We start from the raw sequence: 21,828 nt of genomic DNA, 5'->3' as shown, positions 1-21,828 counted from the left end.
CCGCATTGCAATAAAGAATTGTACAGGTGTTAAAATGACCCTTTCCGCTGTCCAAGGTATGCCATATCAAAAATCGATGAAAATGTAAATATATGTTGCTGGGTGGGGTACATTGTTGTAAACAGAGAAAAGCTATGGAAGGTCAAGATATTTGAAGACAAATGATGTAGGAGTGCACCCATTATTAATGAAAAAAAATTGAAGGTGGGTGTCATTTTGACCCCTTCCGCTGTTCTAGTGTTAATAAATTCATTTTTATCACAACATCGAGTGCAGTTTGTACCTTTTTTTACGGTAGGCTGTCCATTTTCAATCACTGCAATATTTGGCGGCGGCAGCAGTTACTCGTTTCCGAGTTTTCAGCTTTCCTTGTTAATAATTCACTTCAGTTCACAGCAGATTGTGTTTAAACTTCCAGTGCCTGTACGGGCCAATTCTTGCATAGAACATCCATCCACACATCGCGCAGCTGAGGGACGGGGCAGATTTAGGCTGGGTTTGGCGAAGTTTACGTTCCTGTTGCTTAATATCTTCATGTCTGTGGCGTTCTTGTTCAAAGTGTTGAACTGAGGCACAGACACTTTGCCGCTAAAGGAAACGGTCCTTGTCAAGTGTTTCCCAGGTTTGTGGGTTTATTTCTGCCATCTTTAAGCTTTGTTTCAGTCGGTCTTTGAAACGTCTTAGGAGAGGCACCCTGTGGTCTAGAAACGGAGCCAAGTTCACCATAGAGGATCTGGTATGGTAGTCTGATGTCATTCATGTGGCGCACTTGTCCTGCCCATCTGAGGCGATGGCTAATGACCAATGCTTCTACACTCTTATCACATGCTTTCTCAAGAACTTCAACATTAGAGACGTAGTTTTCCCACTTGATGTTCACGATGGAGCATTTTGATGTCATGGCAGTATAAGGTCCACGTTTCACAGCCATAGAGAAGTGTAGAGATAACTGCAGCCTGGTACACCATTAGTTTTGTGTGAATTGTAAGATTGTTATTCGTGAAGACTTTGTCTGATAGTCAGCCAAAGGCTACATAGGCAGCACGAAGCCTGTTGTCCACCTCTTGTTCTGAAGTTCAGCTCTTTGACAAGATACTCCCAAGATAAGTGAAGTGTTCTAGTTTGGTATTTGAGAAGGTAATATTAAATTATGGGATGTTAGTCCCTGGTGCTGGCTGAGCAAGTACCTTGGTTTTTGTGGCGTTGATAGTGAGGCCGAAAAGGTCATATGCATCTTTGAAACTGTTAACTGACTGTTGCAGTTCCTCAGCTGTAAGAGCCGGTGATGCGGTATCATAAGCTTACTGCATTTCAGTTACTCTAGCAACACTGGTATGTCTTCACAAGTGAAGTTTGGCCAAAGTGAAGAGGCATTTAAGAGGTATTTAATCTCTACACTGGGGTTGTCTGTTGTTTCATAAAGCATGGACGCCAGATACAAGGCAAACAGAGTTGGAGCAAGTACACAACCCTCCTTCAATCCATGTGTGATTGGGAATGGTTTGGAGTAGTTATTTTGATGGAGAATCTGTCCAGTCATACCATCATGAAGTGCTTGCACCAGGCCCACCAAATGCTCAGGACAGCCATAGCATCTCAGAAATGCCCACACAGCAAGTCTTGGAACACTATCGAAGGCCTTTCGCAGCATAAGTTATGAATTTCATTATGGTCCATATTGACAATTGATCACTATCAAAGGGTAGGAAGGGTCCACCTATTCAATACTATTAGTTTGTATATTGCCTTATAAAACTGGGACTAGTTTCGACCTCATGTACAGTATATTGGGTCATCTTCAGCCACACTCCAATTGGAAGACATAAGCAGCATATATAACCAATAATGATATAATCACTGATATGACACAATTTATAGTCTTAATTTAAACTATTGATGACATCTGAAATAACATATCTACACTTTAAACTAAATAACACATCAAAAATGTTGTGGTTGATGGCGAACTATTTTGTCGTTTCTACAGCAGCTATCGTTTTTTAGTTGAACTGGGAGTTGGTATCTTTTTCTGTGTAAACACTCATATAATTTAAATCATTGATGAAGTCCAAAGAACATATCCACACTTTAAACTAAATAACACATCGAGAATGTTGTGGTTGATGGCGAACTGTTTTGTCGTTTCTACAACAGCTATTGTTTTTGTGATGATCTGGGAGTTGGTATCCTTTTCTGTGTAGATGAGCAACTTGATTTATATTCATGTTTGTTCATAGTTAATATGGGTCAAGACTTATGTAGCTTTAAGGGGAACATTCGTACTTTGAATAGGTTTTCCTTATTATCAGTGTGGTGATCTATTGTTTAATTAATTTGGAGGTGAATGTTCCTATGTTGTTCGTAAGTTACGTGCACTTGGTACACGAAGTGTTGGTGTTGGTATCCGTACCAAGTGCACGCAGCTTACAAACAACATAGGGAGATTCACCTCCAAATTAATTAAACAATAGATCACTGTTAACATGTGCTCCATTTGAAGAAATTACGTCTTACCCCACACGTATTCTTCAAATAACATTCAATAAATGAATTCACAAGTCAATAAAATACAGTAAATGGATCGTCAAGATTCTGCCATATTCCAGGCTCATATTCATCCTAATTGAGCACACATTAACCTCTTAGACACAAGATCAAGCAATATTTAAACTCATGACCCTTATTCATTCATTTAACCTGAGGTGCAAAATTTATTATTATTATTATTATTATTATTATTATTATTATTATTATTATTATTATTAGATGTGCTAGATATCAAATTCGCGTAAACTAGAGTTCGACAATATGCCAGATGACACTAACACGCCTTAAATCCCAAAAGAAGAAAATTTTATATAGAAATCCGTCTGCTTCCGTCGCTATCTCCCCATGTCAGAAGTCGCCTACATTTTAACACACCATTGTAGCCGTGATGTTCAATGCAGAATTGTGGTAGATCTCCTCTTCAAGGTGTAGAAACATCTTGACACACTCGAACAAACACGTGGCGATCCTCTTCCTTCTTCTAACACAGTAGAGGTTGAAACTGACAAGCAATTTTAGAAGATTTTCTGCACACACACGCGTTGAGTTTTGAAGATGAATGACACATAACTTAGCCTGCGAAAATCTGCCAGACTCATTGACTACGGTGTTATGGAAGATAGTTGATTTGCACAGCCAAGTAGAAATATTCCAAGTCCAATGACGGAGTGTCTGCGTCGTAAGTCAGAGTACGGCGAAAGCAGCAGCAAGCGAAGTTCGTAAATAAGAGCGTAAGAAAAAAATAGGAGAATATGAGAGTGTTTCTTCAGAAAACTGGGGTATTTAAGCACTTCACAATGAGGGCGTGTCACCACAACGGTTCGTAATTAGCCGTCGTCTTGCACCTGATAGACTATTACAATTCATGAAAGTACTTTCATTTGAAGACTTGGACATGCGTAATTTAGATCGGGGTGACCTTGACTACTCTCAGTGGGTCACGTGGGACAGCTGACGGCTCTATAAAAAAAAATCAGTACTCTGCTCCCTTGCTGGTAAGACCGGTTCTGTACAGGCGAGAACGTCTCTATAACACAGGATTGGAAAAATATCACCTGTTCTAATGAAATAATACCCCCTAATTGCAGACACAATAAAATACCTTTTGTAGGCCAAATTTGAAGGGGACAATACATAGGAAATGCAATGAAGCAGAGGAATCAGCTGAACGCATACTTTTCGAATGTGAGGCGCTGGGTAGAATCAGACTCTCCACTTTAGGACTACCAGGTGAAGAGAGAGAAAAAATCCAAGAAGACCCAATAAGAACAGCCTGCAGCTTTGTGAAGGGAGCAGGTATATCTTGGTGGGAATGAAGGAAAAACATGGTAGCAAAAGATTTTGGAGGTCGACGCTAATTAGGAACTAATATTTAGAGGCCCCATGAAGAAAGTACGAAGAAGAAGGAGAAGAAGGGATTACTCAATTCAAGAACAAGAAGCCTTGCTGAAGCTGCATGTGAATTTGAAAGGAATGGAGCTGGAACACAGCAATACCCCAGTTTACCGTGGTGTTACCCTGGATTGTTCGCTGACCTTCATCACACACTGCACCAAACTCAAGGCAAAAGTTTCATCACGAAACCACCTACTGCATAAGGTAACTGGTTCCGGATGAGGTGCCCATCCTTAGACAATGAGGACAACTGCCCTAGCACTCTGCTGCTGAATATGCTAGTCCCGTGTGGTACAAATCAGCTCTCGCAAGTAGTACAAATCAGCTCTCGCAAAGAAAGTCGACATTGCTTTGAATGAAACCTACAGACTAATCACAGGCTGTTTAAAACCAACACCCACACAGAAGTTGTATTCACTTGCAGGTATAGCCCTACCTGATATTAGACGTGAGGTGGTCGCTAATATCGAGAGATGAAAGGTTTGCAGCGTTTCAGCTCATCCCCTTCATGATCAGTCACCACCAACTCGACTGAAGTCCAGGAAGAGTTTTCTACAGTCTTCTCCACTTGATTCTGACCCAAAGAAGGCCAGGGTTAATCTATGGAAACAAAGGTACCCAAATCATCCAGTACGTATTGAAATTGAAGAAAAGTTGCCACCTGGTCATGAAGAGGGATGGTGTATGTGGAAGTCCTTAAACAGTCTGCGGACCGGCGTTGTAAGAAATACGAACAATCTTATGAAATGGGGCATCCTGCATGGTGGGGACTCATTGTGTGAATGTGGGGAGGAACAGACTTTTAGGCATCTCTTGGACTGTCCTGTATGCCCAGATTCATGTACAGGGTTGGAACTGGCACTGGCTGGAAACATTGCCATCATTGTAGCCAAATACTGGTCACAACTTGTGTAAATATTGTATATATTGTGTAGATTTTTTCAAGTATATTTTTCATATTCAGTATCTCTTTCTTGTATATATTGGTACCTCTTACATGAATAAATAAATACTCAATCACTGGACAAGTATAAAAATGTGCCCAGCCACATGAAATTTGTACAAGGTTCCAGTTTTCTGTGAAAGTACAATACTGCTGCATTATTCATTGCCAATTTATAATGATATGTAGATTATTTACCTAATTTTCATATGGAATTTTTGTTATGGCTTCATTATTGTCATTGAACCAGTCTTGTCTTTTCCTCTTCTCAAAGCCAATAGCACATTCTGCTGATTGATGATATTTTGGAGTGTGGGCCCTTCAGAATTTACGTCTTTTGATTTGACTGGGTTGTGTGACAAGTGGTTTAAAATAGTGTTCTGGTATTCTGTGGTAACAGCTTCATTCTTAAGTTTACAAGTGTCAAATTTCTTTCTGGGAGGGTGCATGAGATGATGCTTGGCTTCAGATGGATGGAAATCCTACGCTAATAAAAAGATCTATCCAACAGTCATCAATGTTTCTTGTTGTCTTTGTGATCAGGACATCTCTTCTGTCACATTGGCGGGTAATGACATATTCAGTGAGATGCCAGTGTTTGGATCGTGGCTGCCTCCATGTTGTTTTGAAGCGGTTTTGAAGTTGGAAGTGTGTATTTTTGATGAAGAGTTCATGTTCAGCACATAGACCAAGTAGTATTAGGCCATTTAAATTGCAGTCCCCTAGACTTTGGTTTCCCATGACATTTTCCCACAGATGGTTGTCATTTCCCACTCTATAGTTGGAGTTGCCAGGCAATGAGATCTTATCTGTTCAGGTATCTTCGTAAGGACTGTGTTAAGGTTATGGTAGAACTGATTTTTTTATATCCTCCGTTTCATTTAGAGTGGGGGCATATGAGGAAATAAATGTAATGGCACTATCTCCAGAGAGAGGCTTACGCTGGGTCATGAGTCCTTCACTTACTGTGGTTGTGTGAGTCGATGTTTGTTCACTAACTTTGTCTTAGCCGCAAATCCATCACCATGAATGCTATGTTTCCCTTCCTCCTTTCCTTTCTAAAAGATGGTATATCCACTACTGGCTTCATTTATTCATCCTTCACCTGACAGTCTGGTTTCATTCACTGCAGCAATGTCGATGTTTAGTCTTGCTAGCTCGTGGATAATAAGAGCTGTCCTTCTTTTGGGCTTATTGTTGTCCTTCAGGTGTAGTAGTATTCTGACATTCCAGGTGCCTACAGTTAGAACATTATTCTTTGTTGTTTGCTGATTTTGACCGCATGAATTGGGGTGACCCTCTGAGTGTGGTTTGCCAGACGGGTTTGAACGTGGCTACCAATGTTTAGCCTACATTTTTTAGGGCCTTCCCCATTTGGGATGTGCAGTAGTGATCCTAAATAGGTCTGCCCAGTCACAGATGTAGGATTGGATCCCTGAGTAGTCACTGGGTTTCAGGAATTGTATTGAATGGGTGGCTGTTTAATAAACAAATTATATATTTTAAGAAGTATACTGAGATTCAATATGGACCCAAAATGATTTTAATCACTTGTCATCACACATCTGCAGTTATTGTGCAGGTTCAGACTAGAAGCTCCTAGTTTCACCCAAAACCTGCTTCCGCCATCCATATCCCATCGCCATTGTTCTTTTGAACAGCAGGCGAAATTGCCATGGGCGTGACTTTGTTTAAGGTAGACTACAACTTGCCAGGAAGTGGTCCACACAGAGCCATTCACCGTGACACATACAGCATGAGACATGCGGGATCAAGCACCGCAGACTTGATCATCTTTGAGCTGCGCCTTTGTACCCAGTCCGTCTGGCATAGCCTTTTCCGCTTGCACAGTCGTTGGGAACCAGAGTTATTGTAGTGGTTGCTCTTCCGCCTGATTGACCGTTGGGCAATTGTTGTGCTTATATTAATCTCCAAGTGCTTGGGTTGTCTCTTCCGCCATCTTCACTGTACCAAAGTTCTCCACTGCAGATCCCGTTGGGTCTTCACTCGTAACCCTGAGCTGGGACCTTTTACCAGATGCTACACACTGGTAACATGTGTCAGTGTGCTCTGGGACTTCCGTGGGCAGAGTCGCCACTCCCTGAAGTAGGGCTGCTTCAGAAGAGAAAATATTTAGTGCAGATCAGATACTAGTGGTGATGAAATGAAATGGCGTATGGCTTTTGTGCCAGGATATCCCAGGACGGGTTCAGCTCGCCAGGTGCAGGTCTTTTGATTTGATGCCCACAGGCGACCTGCGTGTCGTGATGAGGATGAAATGATGATGAAGACAACACATACATCCAGCCCCCGTGCCAGGGAAATTAACCAATGATGGTTAAAATTCCCGACCCTGCCGGGAATCGAACCCGGGGCCCCTGTGACCAAAGGCCAGCATGCTAACCATTTAGCCATGGAGCCAGACAGTGGTGATGAAGCACTGTGTTTAATATTACTGCATTAAGAGATATGAAGATAGGAAAAAGTGGTGAGCACTTGTATCCCACATCTTGATTGTATATCATTACTGTATATTGTATATTATTGTTTTTATTTCCGTCTGTCTCTTTTGTTTTTTCATTTGTTCCTTCATTATGTTTTTAGCGCATTTTTAGCTTGCATTATGTAGATTACTTTAACCCTGCCTTATTTCACTGAAGATGGCTCAAACAAGTCGAAACATGTTTGAATTTTATTGCTCCATCTAATTATGGAATTATGTTTTGTATTGAATTAGGAGGATACATCTAATTTTTACCTTTATAAAGTTTGAAACTGGAGACATTATGATTAGGACTATATTAAGAGATACTAGGAAATTTCCATCAAAACAAAGGGGTCTTAACTCTTTCCCTGCCTGGCCGTGTGGCTCAGACGGTTGAGGCACTGGCCTTCTGACTCCTACTTGGCAGGTTTGATTTTGGCTCAGTCCAGTGGTATTTGGAGGTGCTCAAATATGTCAGCCTAGTGTCGACAGATTTACTGGCACGTAAAAAAATACTCCTGTGGGACTAAATTCCGGCATCTCAGCGTCTCCGAAGACCATAAAAGTAGTTAGTGGAATGTAAAGCCAGTAACATAATTCCACCCTAATATTTTCCTAGCCATAGCATCTCTCAAATTGTAATTAATTCAGTTTTTGTCATACTAGGTATGTATTATGAAACACTTATACAGGTTCAAATGCAAAATTATTGTACACAAGGACATAAAGATGCAGAATATATTTATTTATTTCCCCCACATTTACATCAGAATTTCTGGAAGGTGTGATGCTGTTTGAAGTACAATCCATGGTGAAGTCCGGGTTGCTTCTTGTAAGTTTTGTTGAAGTAGACTGTTTCTCTTCTCTCCCCGCAACTTTCTTATTACTGTAAACCTTTGCAGTCTTTCAGTTTCCCTTGGGGATGGAGATAAAGCAGATGCAGCTTGCCATTTAGTCGCACTTTGTCATGTATGGTGGAGTGTGGGTTTTGCCGAATTTTTAGCTTCGCGTACTCATTGGTCTCATTTGTAATAAAGATTAGTAGCTGGTCCTTAAAAAATAGTTGCCAGTACCATAATTCTATACCGGGTGTATTACCATGGTTTATAAAGCAACTTTGACCTAAAAAGGGATTTACGCTAGCCTACTTCACCTGTTGTCCATGATCTCCAAGTAGTATTGCAATTTTGTACATGCTGGTGAAATCTGAGACACGGCAACTCATTACCATCTCCCTCGTCATCACACACATCGCTGTTATTGTTATTGTCACTCAGATTACTTCCCGAAACATCACTTGTCTTGAATTGATAAATGTTACATAATCAGTGAAATGTCATAACACGTTGTGATATATAGTAAAAAATCTTGTGATCTTTAGCTTTCAAAAGTTGGCACATCTGTGGTATACATTTTGTATTTCATGCTTTGACAGACTGCAAAACTTAAAAGTTATATAAAGTTTTGTGATTTTATTATTTAGCGTATGGCATTTATATGACATGTAGTGATATAAAAGTAAATAAATACGTAAAGAAAACAAAATATTAGGACAGCACAATTATGCCAATAACGTTCAAAGTTGTTCATCAAGTTCGTTGATCCATACAACGGCCTCAGGAGTAGCCATGATGACATCCTTCCAATCATCAGTCCAAGCTCACCGCTCATATTCATGATCAATGTGTCCAGTGGTCTGACGGGAGACACCGCAGTCACACTCAGAACTACTCACTTTCTTCCACTTGAACAAGGAGTCCCTACATCTACCATGTTTTGTTCTTAGTTGGTTCAAAGTTATACAAGTTTGACGAGGTAAGTTGAACCCTGCAACTGTTTACCCTTGGGGGAAGAAACTATGTAGCAGATGTTCTGTCTGTGATTCCCACTATTGTTTCCAAGCTGCCACGTAACCGAAGTTGCTTACCAGCTTGCTTTGAGCATCTCATATAGGTGGATGATGAGACTTTAGCCGATTTCTGTTGATAGATGGAATATCTTGATGGACTTGAAGTTGTAGATTTTGCTCAATTTTCTGGAACTCTCATACAAGGGCACATGTGCGATGTAAATCTGATGGTGCCATTCCAGCCAGTACAGGGAGCCAATTTATTGGCGTAGATCTAATAATACCGGTTATCATACGCATAGTAGTGTTAAGCTGCGAGTCAGTGAGTTTTGTGTAAGGGCTATTAAGCCAGACATGGGCGCAATATTCTGAACACCAATAAACCAAACCCAGAGATGAATGGCGTATGTTGTCTGCCAGTGCTCCCCATGTAGATCCACACAATTCGTGTATGATGTTATTTGTAGTTTTAAGCTTGTTCGCAACATTTGAGAGATGTTTCTTAAAAGACAATGTGCGATCAAAGGTGACTCCTAGATATTTGGGAAACTGATTGAATCTGAGAGCTCTGTTGCAGAAGGTAACATTAAGCGTTGTATGTGCTAGTTTATTGTTCAATTGAAAGGATGAAACTTCAGTTTTGTTGGCACTAGGAGAAAGCCGCCATTGTTTAAAGTACTTTTCCAAGGTGTTTAGATCGCTTTCCAAGCTTTCCTCAGCATGGTGCATCAGCATAGCAGAACTTTCTACAAATGGTGTCTGGAAGATCACTGATTTAGAGGTTGAATAATAGTGGAGAGAGAATGGAGCCCTGAGGTAAACCCTGTTTTAGTTTCCTTACAGTGCTCATTTCATTTTCCATAGTGACCCAAATTTTTCTGTCGCTTAACATGTTAATGATGTGAACTGTTGTTCTACATGGAATGATCTTCATAAGTTTGTATATAAGACCCCACTCCAAACATTGTCAAAGGCTGCAGTCAGATCAATAAATATTGCACTGGTTTTCATTTGCCTTTGAAAGCCTGCTTCAGTGTATTTTGCTAGCGATAGAACTTGATCACAACAGCTTCTATTTGGTCTAAAATCTGCCTGCTCTGATGGGATTTGATCGAAAGTGGCAGAGCTGATACTGTTGTAAATAAGTCTTTCAAACAGTTTGTAGCAGCAACTGAGAAGTGCTATAGGTCTATAACTATCTGGTAGATCACTTGATTTTCCCAGTTTTAGTATGGCAATTATCTTAGCTTTATTGAAATTTGGAGGTAGTATCCCAGTCTGGAATATATCTGTATAAAACTGAGCAAGCCAACTCCTTGTATGAGTTCCTGTATGTATTAGGAACTCTGGGTGAATGCCGTCAAATCCAGGAGCTTTTCCAGATTTTAGCTCTCTTAAAGAAAGATCAATTTCTTCCACCAGAAAAGGTTGGGTGAAGCTTGGTATAGGGGTAGCTGCAGCTTTCATAATCTACAATTGATGTCTGACATATCTTGTATGTTTTTTTATCAGATGGAACACGCGATGTTGGAGTAACTTTATGTTGTTCTCTGATTGCTGGAGCATTTCCTCCAAGTTTTTTTGAAAAGGCTCCATGCTTTTCAACTGGAGTGAGAGGAGTTCAAATTCTCAACTGTATTAATCCATTTTTGTCTTCGAGAGAAGTCTAGACTTTGTAAGAGCTCATCAGCAATCTCTGGGTTCTTTACTTTCTGGTATTGATTAAAGAGTACTTTGCTCACCTCGGGCCATCCTGGAATATACTCTTTACGAAAGCCTCCTGGAATACTTCTCTTGGCAGCACAATATACCACTCCAATGAAACGTTTATAGCTGTTACTCTCCAGTGGTATACAGCGAATACATTTGTCTAGTTCAGTAGCAAATATTTTCCAATCAACTTTTTTGAAATTCCATCTTGGTCGTGGAGTTGATTTAATGAGGGGGAACTGTTAAGCCAATTTCAACTAATACTGGTCTGTGTTGACTGTTGGAAAGTCATTCAAAACTTCTCTGGAAGAAGGTAGAGCTCAACTACGTTCATTACAACTCACAAAGCACAAATCTGGATTATACTCTTTTTTTTCCAAGCTGCAGACTTGAAAGTTCCTTTATTTTTGGCAAATCAAGATTGTTCACTTCTGTCCATTCAACGAGACTCAAGCCACATTCATCATTTTATTAATATTTTCACTCCTGGTGATGAATGTTGAAGTCACCTAGATAGATGGAAGGGTGTTCAGTAGTAGGTATAACAGAATCAGGCCATGGTACATTAGGAGGTTTATAAGCATTTGTGATGGAATTATAATTTACTTTAATTACAACTATGTGAATATTCTCATCTACACTTTGCCATAGCAGCGTAATATTGGTGATAGAATTACGAACAAATGTGTAACTAGGAATATTAACTCTTTTGCAGAATTGATCTTCATCTTGCACATGCGTCTCCTCAATAAGAACAATATCAACATTGGCATCCAGTAGCAATTTTGACAGATATTCACATTTTGATTTACTGATCCCTTTTATGTTCAGCTGACATATCCGTATGCAAGGTCCTAGTTTCCTAGATTGAAAATAAGTTTTGTAATGTCATGGTGGTACAGGGTACAGCTTTCAAATCCATAGTGTAATGTTCAGATGACGATTGCTTTATACACCATGAGTTTGATATGAACTGTTAGGTCTTTTTGGTCTTTATTCCTGAAGATCCAGCTAGATAGCCAACTAAATGCCAACTGGGTAGCAGGAAGTCTGTTTTCCACATCCTTTTCTGAGGTGCATCATTTAGACAGGATGCTTGCACGGTGTGAAAAGTCTTCTACCTGTTCTAGAGTCACATCTGAGGCAGAAATGAAATGCTTGAACCAGGTCAACAAAGTATTCAAAGTAACCAAAGTATTCAACATTGCGCACATAGCAGGTCTCAGGACAGAATCAGAGGATTTTTGCAGATCATAAAACATTAAATAGAGAGGTTGCTGTTGTTCTCTTCATTTATCCTGGAGGTGCCGTGCATCAGAGATCATTTCAGTTGTGCCTTTTCAGTCATGGAAACTGCACTAAGACCAAGAAAGAATTTTGTCAGAGACAACTTCGTGATGGCTAAGTAGGATCCTTACAAGAAGTTTACCAGGTATGGACAGTAAAGTATATACCATGGTAGTTGCCACATACATTACAATCACCTTTCTGTACAATTAGAACCAAAAATAGTTTTAACCAGTTATTTTTATTGTGCAGAATCCCATGATGATCCTCTTGCATAAGAAGTAGATTTCTGGTTTTAACATTTTAAGTTATGGCAACAATAACAAAAAATCCTTTAGTATCATAAAATTACTTGACTTCATTATTGTTAAGGTGGAAGTGTGTATCATGTGCTAAGATTAACAAAAGAGAGTTACTCTTTACAGAAGAGCATCTGTAAAATCATTCTTGCAGAACAGTTTACAACTTAGTTCCATTCGTGTGTTTTCCTACATAGTGCTCGCATACATTTTTCATTCAGTATATTAAGCACTTTGGTTTTACAGACACACTGATAAAATCCGTGGGTTGCATGCCTTCCTGGCCATAGCTTAAAATCTACCTGAGTTGTTCTGTGTAGGATGATGGTAATTATTTGTTTTATGTCCCATTAACTACATTTTTATGGTTTTTGGAGATGCCAAAGTGCCATAATGTGCAGTATAACTCTCTTGTTAGTACATAGCATAACCTGGAGGTGGTAAATTATATACCACTATATCATGTCTGGAAATAGAATTTTATAGTATTTTATTATGAAGAAGTGCAATATAAAAAGGCATTATAGAATAAAACATAAAGCAGATTTTAGCCAATTTGAAATTGAATAATAATTGTAATTACAGTACTTGAAAATACCCTGTGTGATAAAGTTGGCATGTTTCTCCTTTCTCTCATGTAGGTTATTATAAAGGTATTAGATATCTTCAGTTTTTTAAAATGAACATCCTTTTGTTTCAGTTGATAACAACACAATTACCTGTCAAGCTTGTCGAGTACATTGCCATGTATCAAACATTATTGAAAATCAGTTCTTGATGGAAATAGAAGGAGATAATGATGCTTCTCAGTGTGCAATGAAATTAAACAATTTAAAATGCACAAGTTGCCACGACAATGCAACTGCAACTAGTTGGTGTGTAGAGTGCTCAGAGTATATCTGCGATAACTGTGTTCAGGTGTGTATCGATTTTCTTTGTAATTCATTAGCTTTCAAGTATGTATTAAGAGAAAATATAGGTTACCATACCAAGTCATTTCAAATTTGTTCTGGTTGTTGATCATTTCATGCTGCATTTGAATCAATATTTAGTACAGTCTATTTGGGTATGCAGTCCAGATGTTTGCTTCTTATCCTGATACTTGTTGTATATTTCCGGATAACTAGAACAGTGGTTCCCAAAGCATGCTCTGTGGATCCCCAAGTTGATTCTATATTTCATAAATAAATAATACGGTATATTAATGCTACAGTTTTCCTTGATAGTACTGTATGCAGCTATACTGGAGATGGCATGGTAGATAGCCAAATCTCATCTTTGCATGAGCTGGCCTTCAAGCTGTTTTTATTTTTTTACAGTTAAGGTTGTCAACTCTATTGAAAGTTCTTGTCTGATGAGGGACAAGGGTGGTGACTTACCAAGTGTAGCTGTAAGAAGTTAGTTAACCCTTTTCCTGCTCGCATTTTCACTCTGCTTATCCCCAGGTTTCAACCTATTATTTAGCAAAAACTGAAACAGACCGTATTGTTTCAGAAAAAGTTAAATAGAGTAAAAACTATTGGTCACAATGAATTCAAATTTTCAATAACATTAGAAAATATATGGTTCATGTTTGTGGGTTACTGTAGTCACGTCCTAGTTCGTGAACCATGGGCAACGGCTGAGTGGCCTAGTAAGTGGTCCTGAGAGTCGGGATACCAGTTGCTATGGAATGGGAGTGGGCATCTCGGACATATTCTGAGTCGTGGCCCTCCTTGTGCTCAGGCGGCCAGGACTACACAATTCACCGGTGGTCCATAACCCGTTAGAGGAGAGATCCTCACTTGGACTATGTGCAAGTAGGGCAGCATCCTGCTTCATGAATTTACCGAGCTAAGAACACTTTAAGCAAGCCTCGGACCTATGGGAGTAATGGAGTCCCACTCCCATTTGACAGGCGAGGGACTCCTTGGAAACAACTTGGCGAACGAAATGGAATTCGATGGGGAGCTATCAATATTAATGGGGCTTATGGAAGAAAGAAGGTAGAACTTGCTGAGTCAGCAAAGAGGATGCATCTGGATGTGCTAGGAGTAAGTGATATTCGGGTAAGGGGAGATAAGGAGGAAGAGATAGGAGATTATAAAGTGTACTTGACGGGTGTTAGAAAGGGAAGGGCAGAGTCTGGGGTAGGGCTCTTTATCAGGAATACCATTGCACGCAACATAGTTTCTGTTAGGCACGTAAGTGAGCGAATGATGTGGGTAGATTTGTCAGTGGGAGGAATTAGGACAAGAATTGTGTCCGTGTATTCACCATGTGAGGGTGCAGATGAGGATGAAGTTGACAAGTTTTATGAAGCATTGAGTGACATCGTGGTCAGGGTCAACTGCAAGGATAGAATAGTGCTAATGGGCGATTTCAGTGCGAGAGTTGGGAATAGAACTGAAGGATACGAAAGGGTGATTGGTAAATGTGGGGAAGATATGGAAGCTAATGGGAATGGGAAGCGTTTGCTGGACTTCTGTGCTAGTATGGGTTTAGCTGTTACAAATACATTCTTCAAGCATAAGGCTGTTCACCGCTACACATGGGAGGCTAGGGGTACCAGATCCATAATAGACTATATCTTAACAGACTTTGAATTCAGGAAATCTTTTAGGAATGTACGAGTTTTTCGGGGATTTTTCGATGATACAGACCATTATCTGATCTGTAGTGAACTAAGTATCTCTAGGCCTAGGGTAGAGAAAGTGAAATCTGTCTGCAAACGAATAAGGGTAGAAAATCTCCAGGATGAGGAAATTAGACAGAAGTACATGGATATGATTAGTGAGAAGTTTCGAACAGTAGACAGTAAGCAGGTTCAGGATATAGAAAGTGAATGGGTGGCATACAGGGATGCTGTAGTAGAAACAGCAAGGGAATGCCTAGGAACAACTGTGTGTAAAGATGGGAAAAGGCGAACATCTTGGTGGAATGAAGAAGTAAGAGCAGCCTGTAAACGTAAAAAGAAGGCTTATCAGAAATGGCTCCAAACAAGGGCCGAGGCAGACAGGGATTTGTACGTAGATGAAAGAAACAGAGCGAAACAAATAGTTGTTGAATCCAAAAAGAAGTCATGGGAAGATTTTGGTAATAACCTGGAAAGGCTAGGTCAAGCAGCAGGGAAACCATTCTGGACAGTAATAAAGAATCTTAGGAAGGGAGGGAAAAAGGAAATGAACAGTGTTTTGAGTAATTCAGGTGAACTCATAACAGATCCCAGGGAATCACTGGAGAGGTGGAGGGAATATTTTGAACATCTTCTCAATGTAAAAGGAAATCATCATGGTGGTGTTGCAAACAGTCAAGGTCATGGGGAGGAGGAAAATGATGTTGGTGAAATTATGCTTGAGGAAGTGGAAAGGATAGTAAATAAACTCCATTGTCATAAGGCAGCAGGAATAGATGAAATTAGACCTGAAATGGTGAAGTATAGTGGGAAGGCAGGGATGAAATGGCTTCATAGAGTAGTCAAATTAGCGTGGAGTGTTGGTAAGGTACCTTCAGATTGGACAAAAGCAGTAATTGCACCTATCTATAAGCAAGGGAACAGGAAGGACTGCAACAACTATCGAGGTATTTCATTGATTAGTATACCAGGCAAAGTATTCACAGGCATCTTGGAAGGGAGGGTGCGATCAGTCGTTGAGAGGAAGTTGGATGAAAACCAGTGTGGTTTCAGACCACAGAGAGGCTGTCAGGATCAGATTTTCAGTATGCGCCAGGTAATTGAAAAATGCTACGAGAGGAATAGGCAGTTGTGTTTATGTTTCGTAGATCTAGAGAAAGCATATGACAGGGTACCGAGGGAAAAGATGTTCGCTATACTGGGGGACTATGGAATTAAAGGTAGATTATTAAAATCAATCAAAGGCATTTATGTTGACAATTGGGCTTCAGTGAGAATTGATGGTAGAATGAGTTCTTGGTTCAGGGTACTCACAGGAGTTAGACAAGGCTGTAATCTTTCACCTTTGCTGTTCGTAGTTTACATGGATCATATGCTGAAAGGTATAAAATGGCAGGGAGGGATTCAGTTAGGTGGAAATGTAGTAAGCAGCCTGGCCTATGCTGACGACTTGGTCTTAATGGCAGACTGTGCCGAAAGCCTGCAGTCTAACATCTTAGAACTTGAAAATAGGTGCAATGAGTATGGTATGAAAATTAGCCTCTCGAAGACTAAATTGATGTCAGTAGGTAAGAAATCCAACAGAATTGAATGTCAGATTGGTGATACAAAGCTAGAACAGGTCGATAATTTCAAGTATTTAGGTTGTGTGTTTTCCCAGGATGGTAATATAGTAAGTGAGATTGAATCAAGGTGTAGTAAAGCTAATGCAGTGAGCTCGCAGTTGCGATCAGCAGTATTCTGTAAGAAGGAAGTCAGCTCCCAGACGAAACTATCTTTACATCGGTCTGTTTTCAGACCAACTTTGCTTTATGGGAGCGAAAGCTGGGTGGACTCAGGATATCTTATTCATAAGTTAGAAGTAACAGACATGAAAGTAGCAAGAATGATTGCTGGTACAAACAGGTGGGAACAATGGAAGGAGGGAACTCGGAATGAGGAGATAAAGGCTAATTTAGGAATGAACTCGATGGATGAAGCTGTACGCATAAACCGGCTTTGGTGGTGGGGTCATGTGAGGCGAATGGAGGAGGATAGGTTACCTAGGAGAATAATGGACTCTGTTATGGAGGGTAAGAGAAGTAGAGGTAGACCAAGACGACGATGGTTAGACTCGGTTTCTAACGATTTAAAGATAAAAGATATAGAACTAAATGAGGCCACAACACTAGTTGCAAATCGAGGATTGTGGCGACGTTTAGTAAATTCTCAGAGGCTTGCAGACTGAACGCTGAAAGGCATAACAGTCTATAATGATAATGTATGTATGTTAGAAAATATACCATCACATCCATTTCTCTGTTTATTTAGTCATAATGTGTTTCCCCCCCCCCTCCTCCTCATGATACTCGACACAGAGACAGTCTGCATTTGTCACATTCCCATGTTGTCTGAATCCCTCAAAACCAATAATCACTTGATTTTGGAAGTGGAATGATGCCCATGTATATAAGATTTTATTCCATCTTGGGCAAGGGTCTTCTCATTCTGTTTTTATCTTGCTGAAATGCGACTGTTTGAAGGCTGCATTGTTATATGCGCAATAGGCTATCTCACTGAATAGTTTTTCTCCTCCTAACATAGGTAAAAACAATCTCTTTCCCCTAATACTCTTTCCGAATTATGCGCAGGTTCAACGTCATTTAATCATTCGGAGTAACGAAACGTAATATTTGTGTTACCTGAATTGCCGTGGCATCGCCATCAGATCCGATTTATCGATATTCGTTTTCATTCATATCACTGTTATCACTAAAATTATCTTCGTTGATACATTATTCACTCATTAAAAATTCACCTGCTCCCCTACTCAAGGATTCTGTGTCACTTTTTTCGCCCATATTCAGCTCAGTTTCAATATACGCGATATTCAATCCCGCCACAGATGACCCGCGCTTGCGGAAGTTCAAGACCGTTGCCTAGGCAACGTGAAAACAGATTATCTCTCTTCCTTTATTCCCTAAGACTTGTAGATTGCACTGCGTGTTCATAAATGCCTTATAAACACTTCTCTGATGAGAAAAATAAAGAACTATCGCACAGATCGCAGACGAATGCAGATAATGCAGCCGGGCGCTAAGGACCGGAAGGCTAAATGAACAGACGGGCACTTTCGGGTGCTAAGGGCCGGAAAGGGTTAATATATACTTGGTGTGTGTGAATGTTGCAACTATTTTTCTATTGAGACCAATAGTCTAAGTGTTTGCACGTTCAGAAACTTAAGTTCAGTTGACAATGATTTCTAGTCAATAATAAATATCTCCACTTTGGTTTTCAGTATGTTTTAATAACATTTTAATTCTTCCATTACACACACATTTAATTCAGAAGTTGGTTTTAATATTCATTTAGTATGAGTTTGTGTTAAATTGTGTGTTAACCCATTGGATTGCAATTTATGTAGAAAAAATTGTCCAATGATTAATTTAATTTAGCTTATAATACATAATTTTTCTTACATCAGCCTTACTCAAGAAATACATGATCACTTTCTAAGAATAGTTATGTACAGTATGATGATCATGAAACAATCATCTAAATGCAAAACCACCTGACACTTATGAAATTCGTGGCAGGATTCATCTGTGTTCTTCCCCATGGGATTTTTTTCACAATGGTCATAACAAAACTTACCTTACGCCTTGAGAGTGGAGATGCCTTGCTTGCAGAGGGCGTTATCATGACAGGGAAGTGGCCTCAAAGTTTTCTCTGTAATCTTAGTGGTGTACTTCCTGCTCTGGACACTCGTGATGGGGTAGGCCTAATCGGGCAGGACACTCTCCAAAATTTGCTCTTCAACATCAATCCTGAAATTGGATAAGCAAACCCTTGTCATACCAGGATTCAGAATGTGGTGAACTACACTAGCATTTAGTATTGTCATACCAAGCACATAGAAATATGTTTTCTTTTACCCTTTGTCATATTGTCTCATTAGTGGATGTGATCCAAGGTGTTGATCATGTGAAACAACACCGCCCATTCAAGAATTATAGTCCACTGCCGTAGCTGGTTTCTGAACAAGTTTTTTCTTTCTGTTCTAGTCTCAATGAAATACCGGTCTTTGATGCACTATAGAAAGAAAATGGACATCCCTTTTATCAACCCATTTGGTAGCCAGGATTCCATGTATAGTGGCAGTTGTCAATTTTCCCTTCCTAAGGCCCATTGCTGCAAAGTGGGGTGGCATGACGTTCCTCTTTGGATGCACAGTTCCAACAGCATTGATATTCTCGAGAGAGTTGGTAAACTGTATCAGTTACCCATATGCTTCTCAATGATCCCAGCAGTTCTTTACAAGTATGGTCAGGATTTATAGGCACTAAAAACAGTTAAAATAGACTGGCATACAGGCACTAAAAATAGCCAAAGTGGGCATGTAAATACATAAATTAATAGAACTATGAATGCTAATGAGATTGTAGTTCTCAGTTACAAAGAATAAAAAGGGAGCTCCTTACTTCAAGCTTGGCAGAAGACTACCCTCCCATCGGTGGGGAAGTTTGGATCTCCATTGATCCACTGCTTCAGCCAGTAGAACTTGGAAGATTCTTCTTTAGGCATTGCCAAACACACTTCTTCAAAGGAACTGATGATCTAGTTGTTAGGCCCCTTTAAGCAGCAATCATCATCACTTCTTCAAAGTAGATCTCAAAACAATCTAAAAACAAAGTGTCTAACGGTTTGCAGTGAGAAGATTGATGTGTACAATAGTTCAACATTGATTCGTTCTCGCATATCATCTTAGTAGTTGGGAGGATTGAAAAGCTTTTCGTCCTGAAATAAATTACCCAAGCGCTATTTCTGGAGACCTCCGAGAATTCTCCTTATTATTAGTGGGCTATGCCTTTGCTGGTGGGACCTAGTGTTTACAGAGCACTGTCTTCTGGTATGGGCTAGAGCAATTTTATCCTTGGCTTTGACAAAATGAAAGTGACTGAGGTATGAGCGATGCTAGTAATGCCATTCCTTACGCAGCCAGTCCCTGCTACGAATGGTGTGAAAATATTGCTCATAGGGTCAGTTGTGCATGAATTTCAGTGGGCTTGGCAGACTGATATGTAATAGTAACTTCCGGCTCGGTGAGGAAAGCAATGGGAAAGTACCTCACTCCTCATTTCCCTAGTACGCTTCTTCAGTGATGCCTAGGCCATTTATGACAGCTCATGGCAGAACTGTTGAGGAAACAACTAGCCTTCGGGCTGATGACTAAACATACATACAAACAGATGTTGAGAAACCAGAAAATAATTCTGTCAACCTCACCAGCCAGAATATAATGCTTTGGAAGTAAATTGGATTATTTAAAAGACTGGCAAAAAAAGCATTAAATAGGCAATTATACTCCAAATAGGCATTTATTGGCACAGTAAAACAAACAAGTTCTTGCTAAAAAGAGCTTGAAACGGATTTATATGTTAACAGCCTACATTTCTGTATACAGGAATAAATTAGGCAAATAGAAAAATCTCATCCCTAGTTATACCGTAAGTGTTTATTAAATAATAATTAATCCGTTCTGTTTTATTTCGGGTTGTAGACTGAAAGTCAAAGAAATATTAATTGTTTATTTATTCCACCTATTCAATACATAAAAAATGATTTTAATACATACATACATACATACATACATACATTATCATTATAGACTGTTATGGCTTTCAGTGTTCAGTCTGCAAGCCTCTGTGAATTTACTAAAAGTCGCCACAATCCTCGATTTGCAACTAGTGTTGTGGCCTCATTTAGTTCTATACCTCTTATCTTTAAATCGTTAGAAACCGAGTCTAACCATCGTCGTCTTGGTCTACCTCTACTTCTCTTACCCTCCATAGCAGAGTCCATTATTCTCCTAGGTAACCTATCCTCCTCCATTCGCCTCACATGACCCCACCACCGAAGCCGGTTTATGTGCACAGCTTCATCCATCGAGTTCATTCGTAAATTAGCCTTTATCTCCTCATTCCGAGTACCCTCCTGCCATTGTTCCCACCTGTTTGTACCAGCAATCAATCTTGCTACTTTCATGTCCGTTACTTCTAACTTATGAATAAGATATCCTGAGTCCACACAGCTTTCGCTCCCGTAAAGCAAAGTTGGTCTGAAAACAGACCGATGTAAAGATAGTTTCGTCCGGGAGCTGACTTCCTTCTTACAGAATACTCTTGATGGCAACTGCGAGCTCACTGCATTAGCTTTACGACACCTTGATTCAATCTCACTTACTATATTACCATCCTGGGAGAACACACGACCTAAATACTTGAAATTATCGACCTGTTCTAGCTTTGTATCACCAATCTCTCATTCAGTTCTGTTGAATTTCTTACCTACTGCCATCAATTTAGTCTTCGAGAGGCTAATTTTCATACCATACTCATTGCACCTATTTTCAAGTTCCAAGATATTACACTGCAGGCTTTTGGCACAATCTGCCATTAAGACCAAGTCGTCAGAATAGGCCAGACTGCTTATTACATTTCCACCTAACTGAATCCCTCCCTGCCATTTTATACCTTTCAGCATATGATCCATGTAAACTACGAACAGCAAAGGTGAAAGATAACAGTCTTGTCTAACCCCTGTAAGTACCCTGAACCAAGAGCTCATTCTACCATCAATTCTCACTGAAACCCAATTGTCAACATTGATTTTAATAATCTACCTTTGATTCCACAGTCCCCCAGTATGGTGAACATCTTT

The 21,828-nt window shown here is 39.8% G+C and overlaps 1 protein-coding gene across 1 annotated transcript in view; it reads left to right on the top strand.

The window, feature by feature from the left end:
* The window catches only part of LOC136866818 (E3 ubiquitin-protein ligase TRIM33), a 268,047-nt gene that overhangs the window by 14,217 nt on the left and 232,002 nt on the right, over positions 1-21,828 (top strand). The window contains exon 2 of the mRNA XM_067143924.2: positions 13,216-13,433. Within this exon, the coding sequence (XP_067000025.2) occupies positions 13,216-13,433 (218 nt within the window). The remainder of the gene's footprint in view (positions 1-13,215; positions 13,434-21,828) is intronic.

The sequence above is a fragment of the Anabrus simplex genome, chromosome 3, assembly GCF_040414725.1.
Source record: "Anabrus simplex isolate iqAnaSimp1 chromosome 3, ASM4041472v1, whole genome shotgun sequence".
Lineage (NCBI taxonomy): Eukaryota > Metazoa > Arthropoda > Insecta > Orthoptera > Tettigoniidae > Anabrus > Anabrus simplex.
Note: the sequence above shows the minus strand (reverse complement) of the source record. Positions and strands in the feature narration are given on the sequence as shown.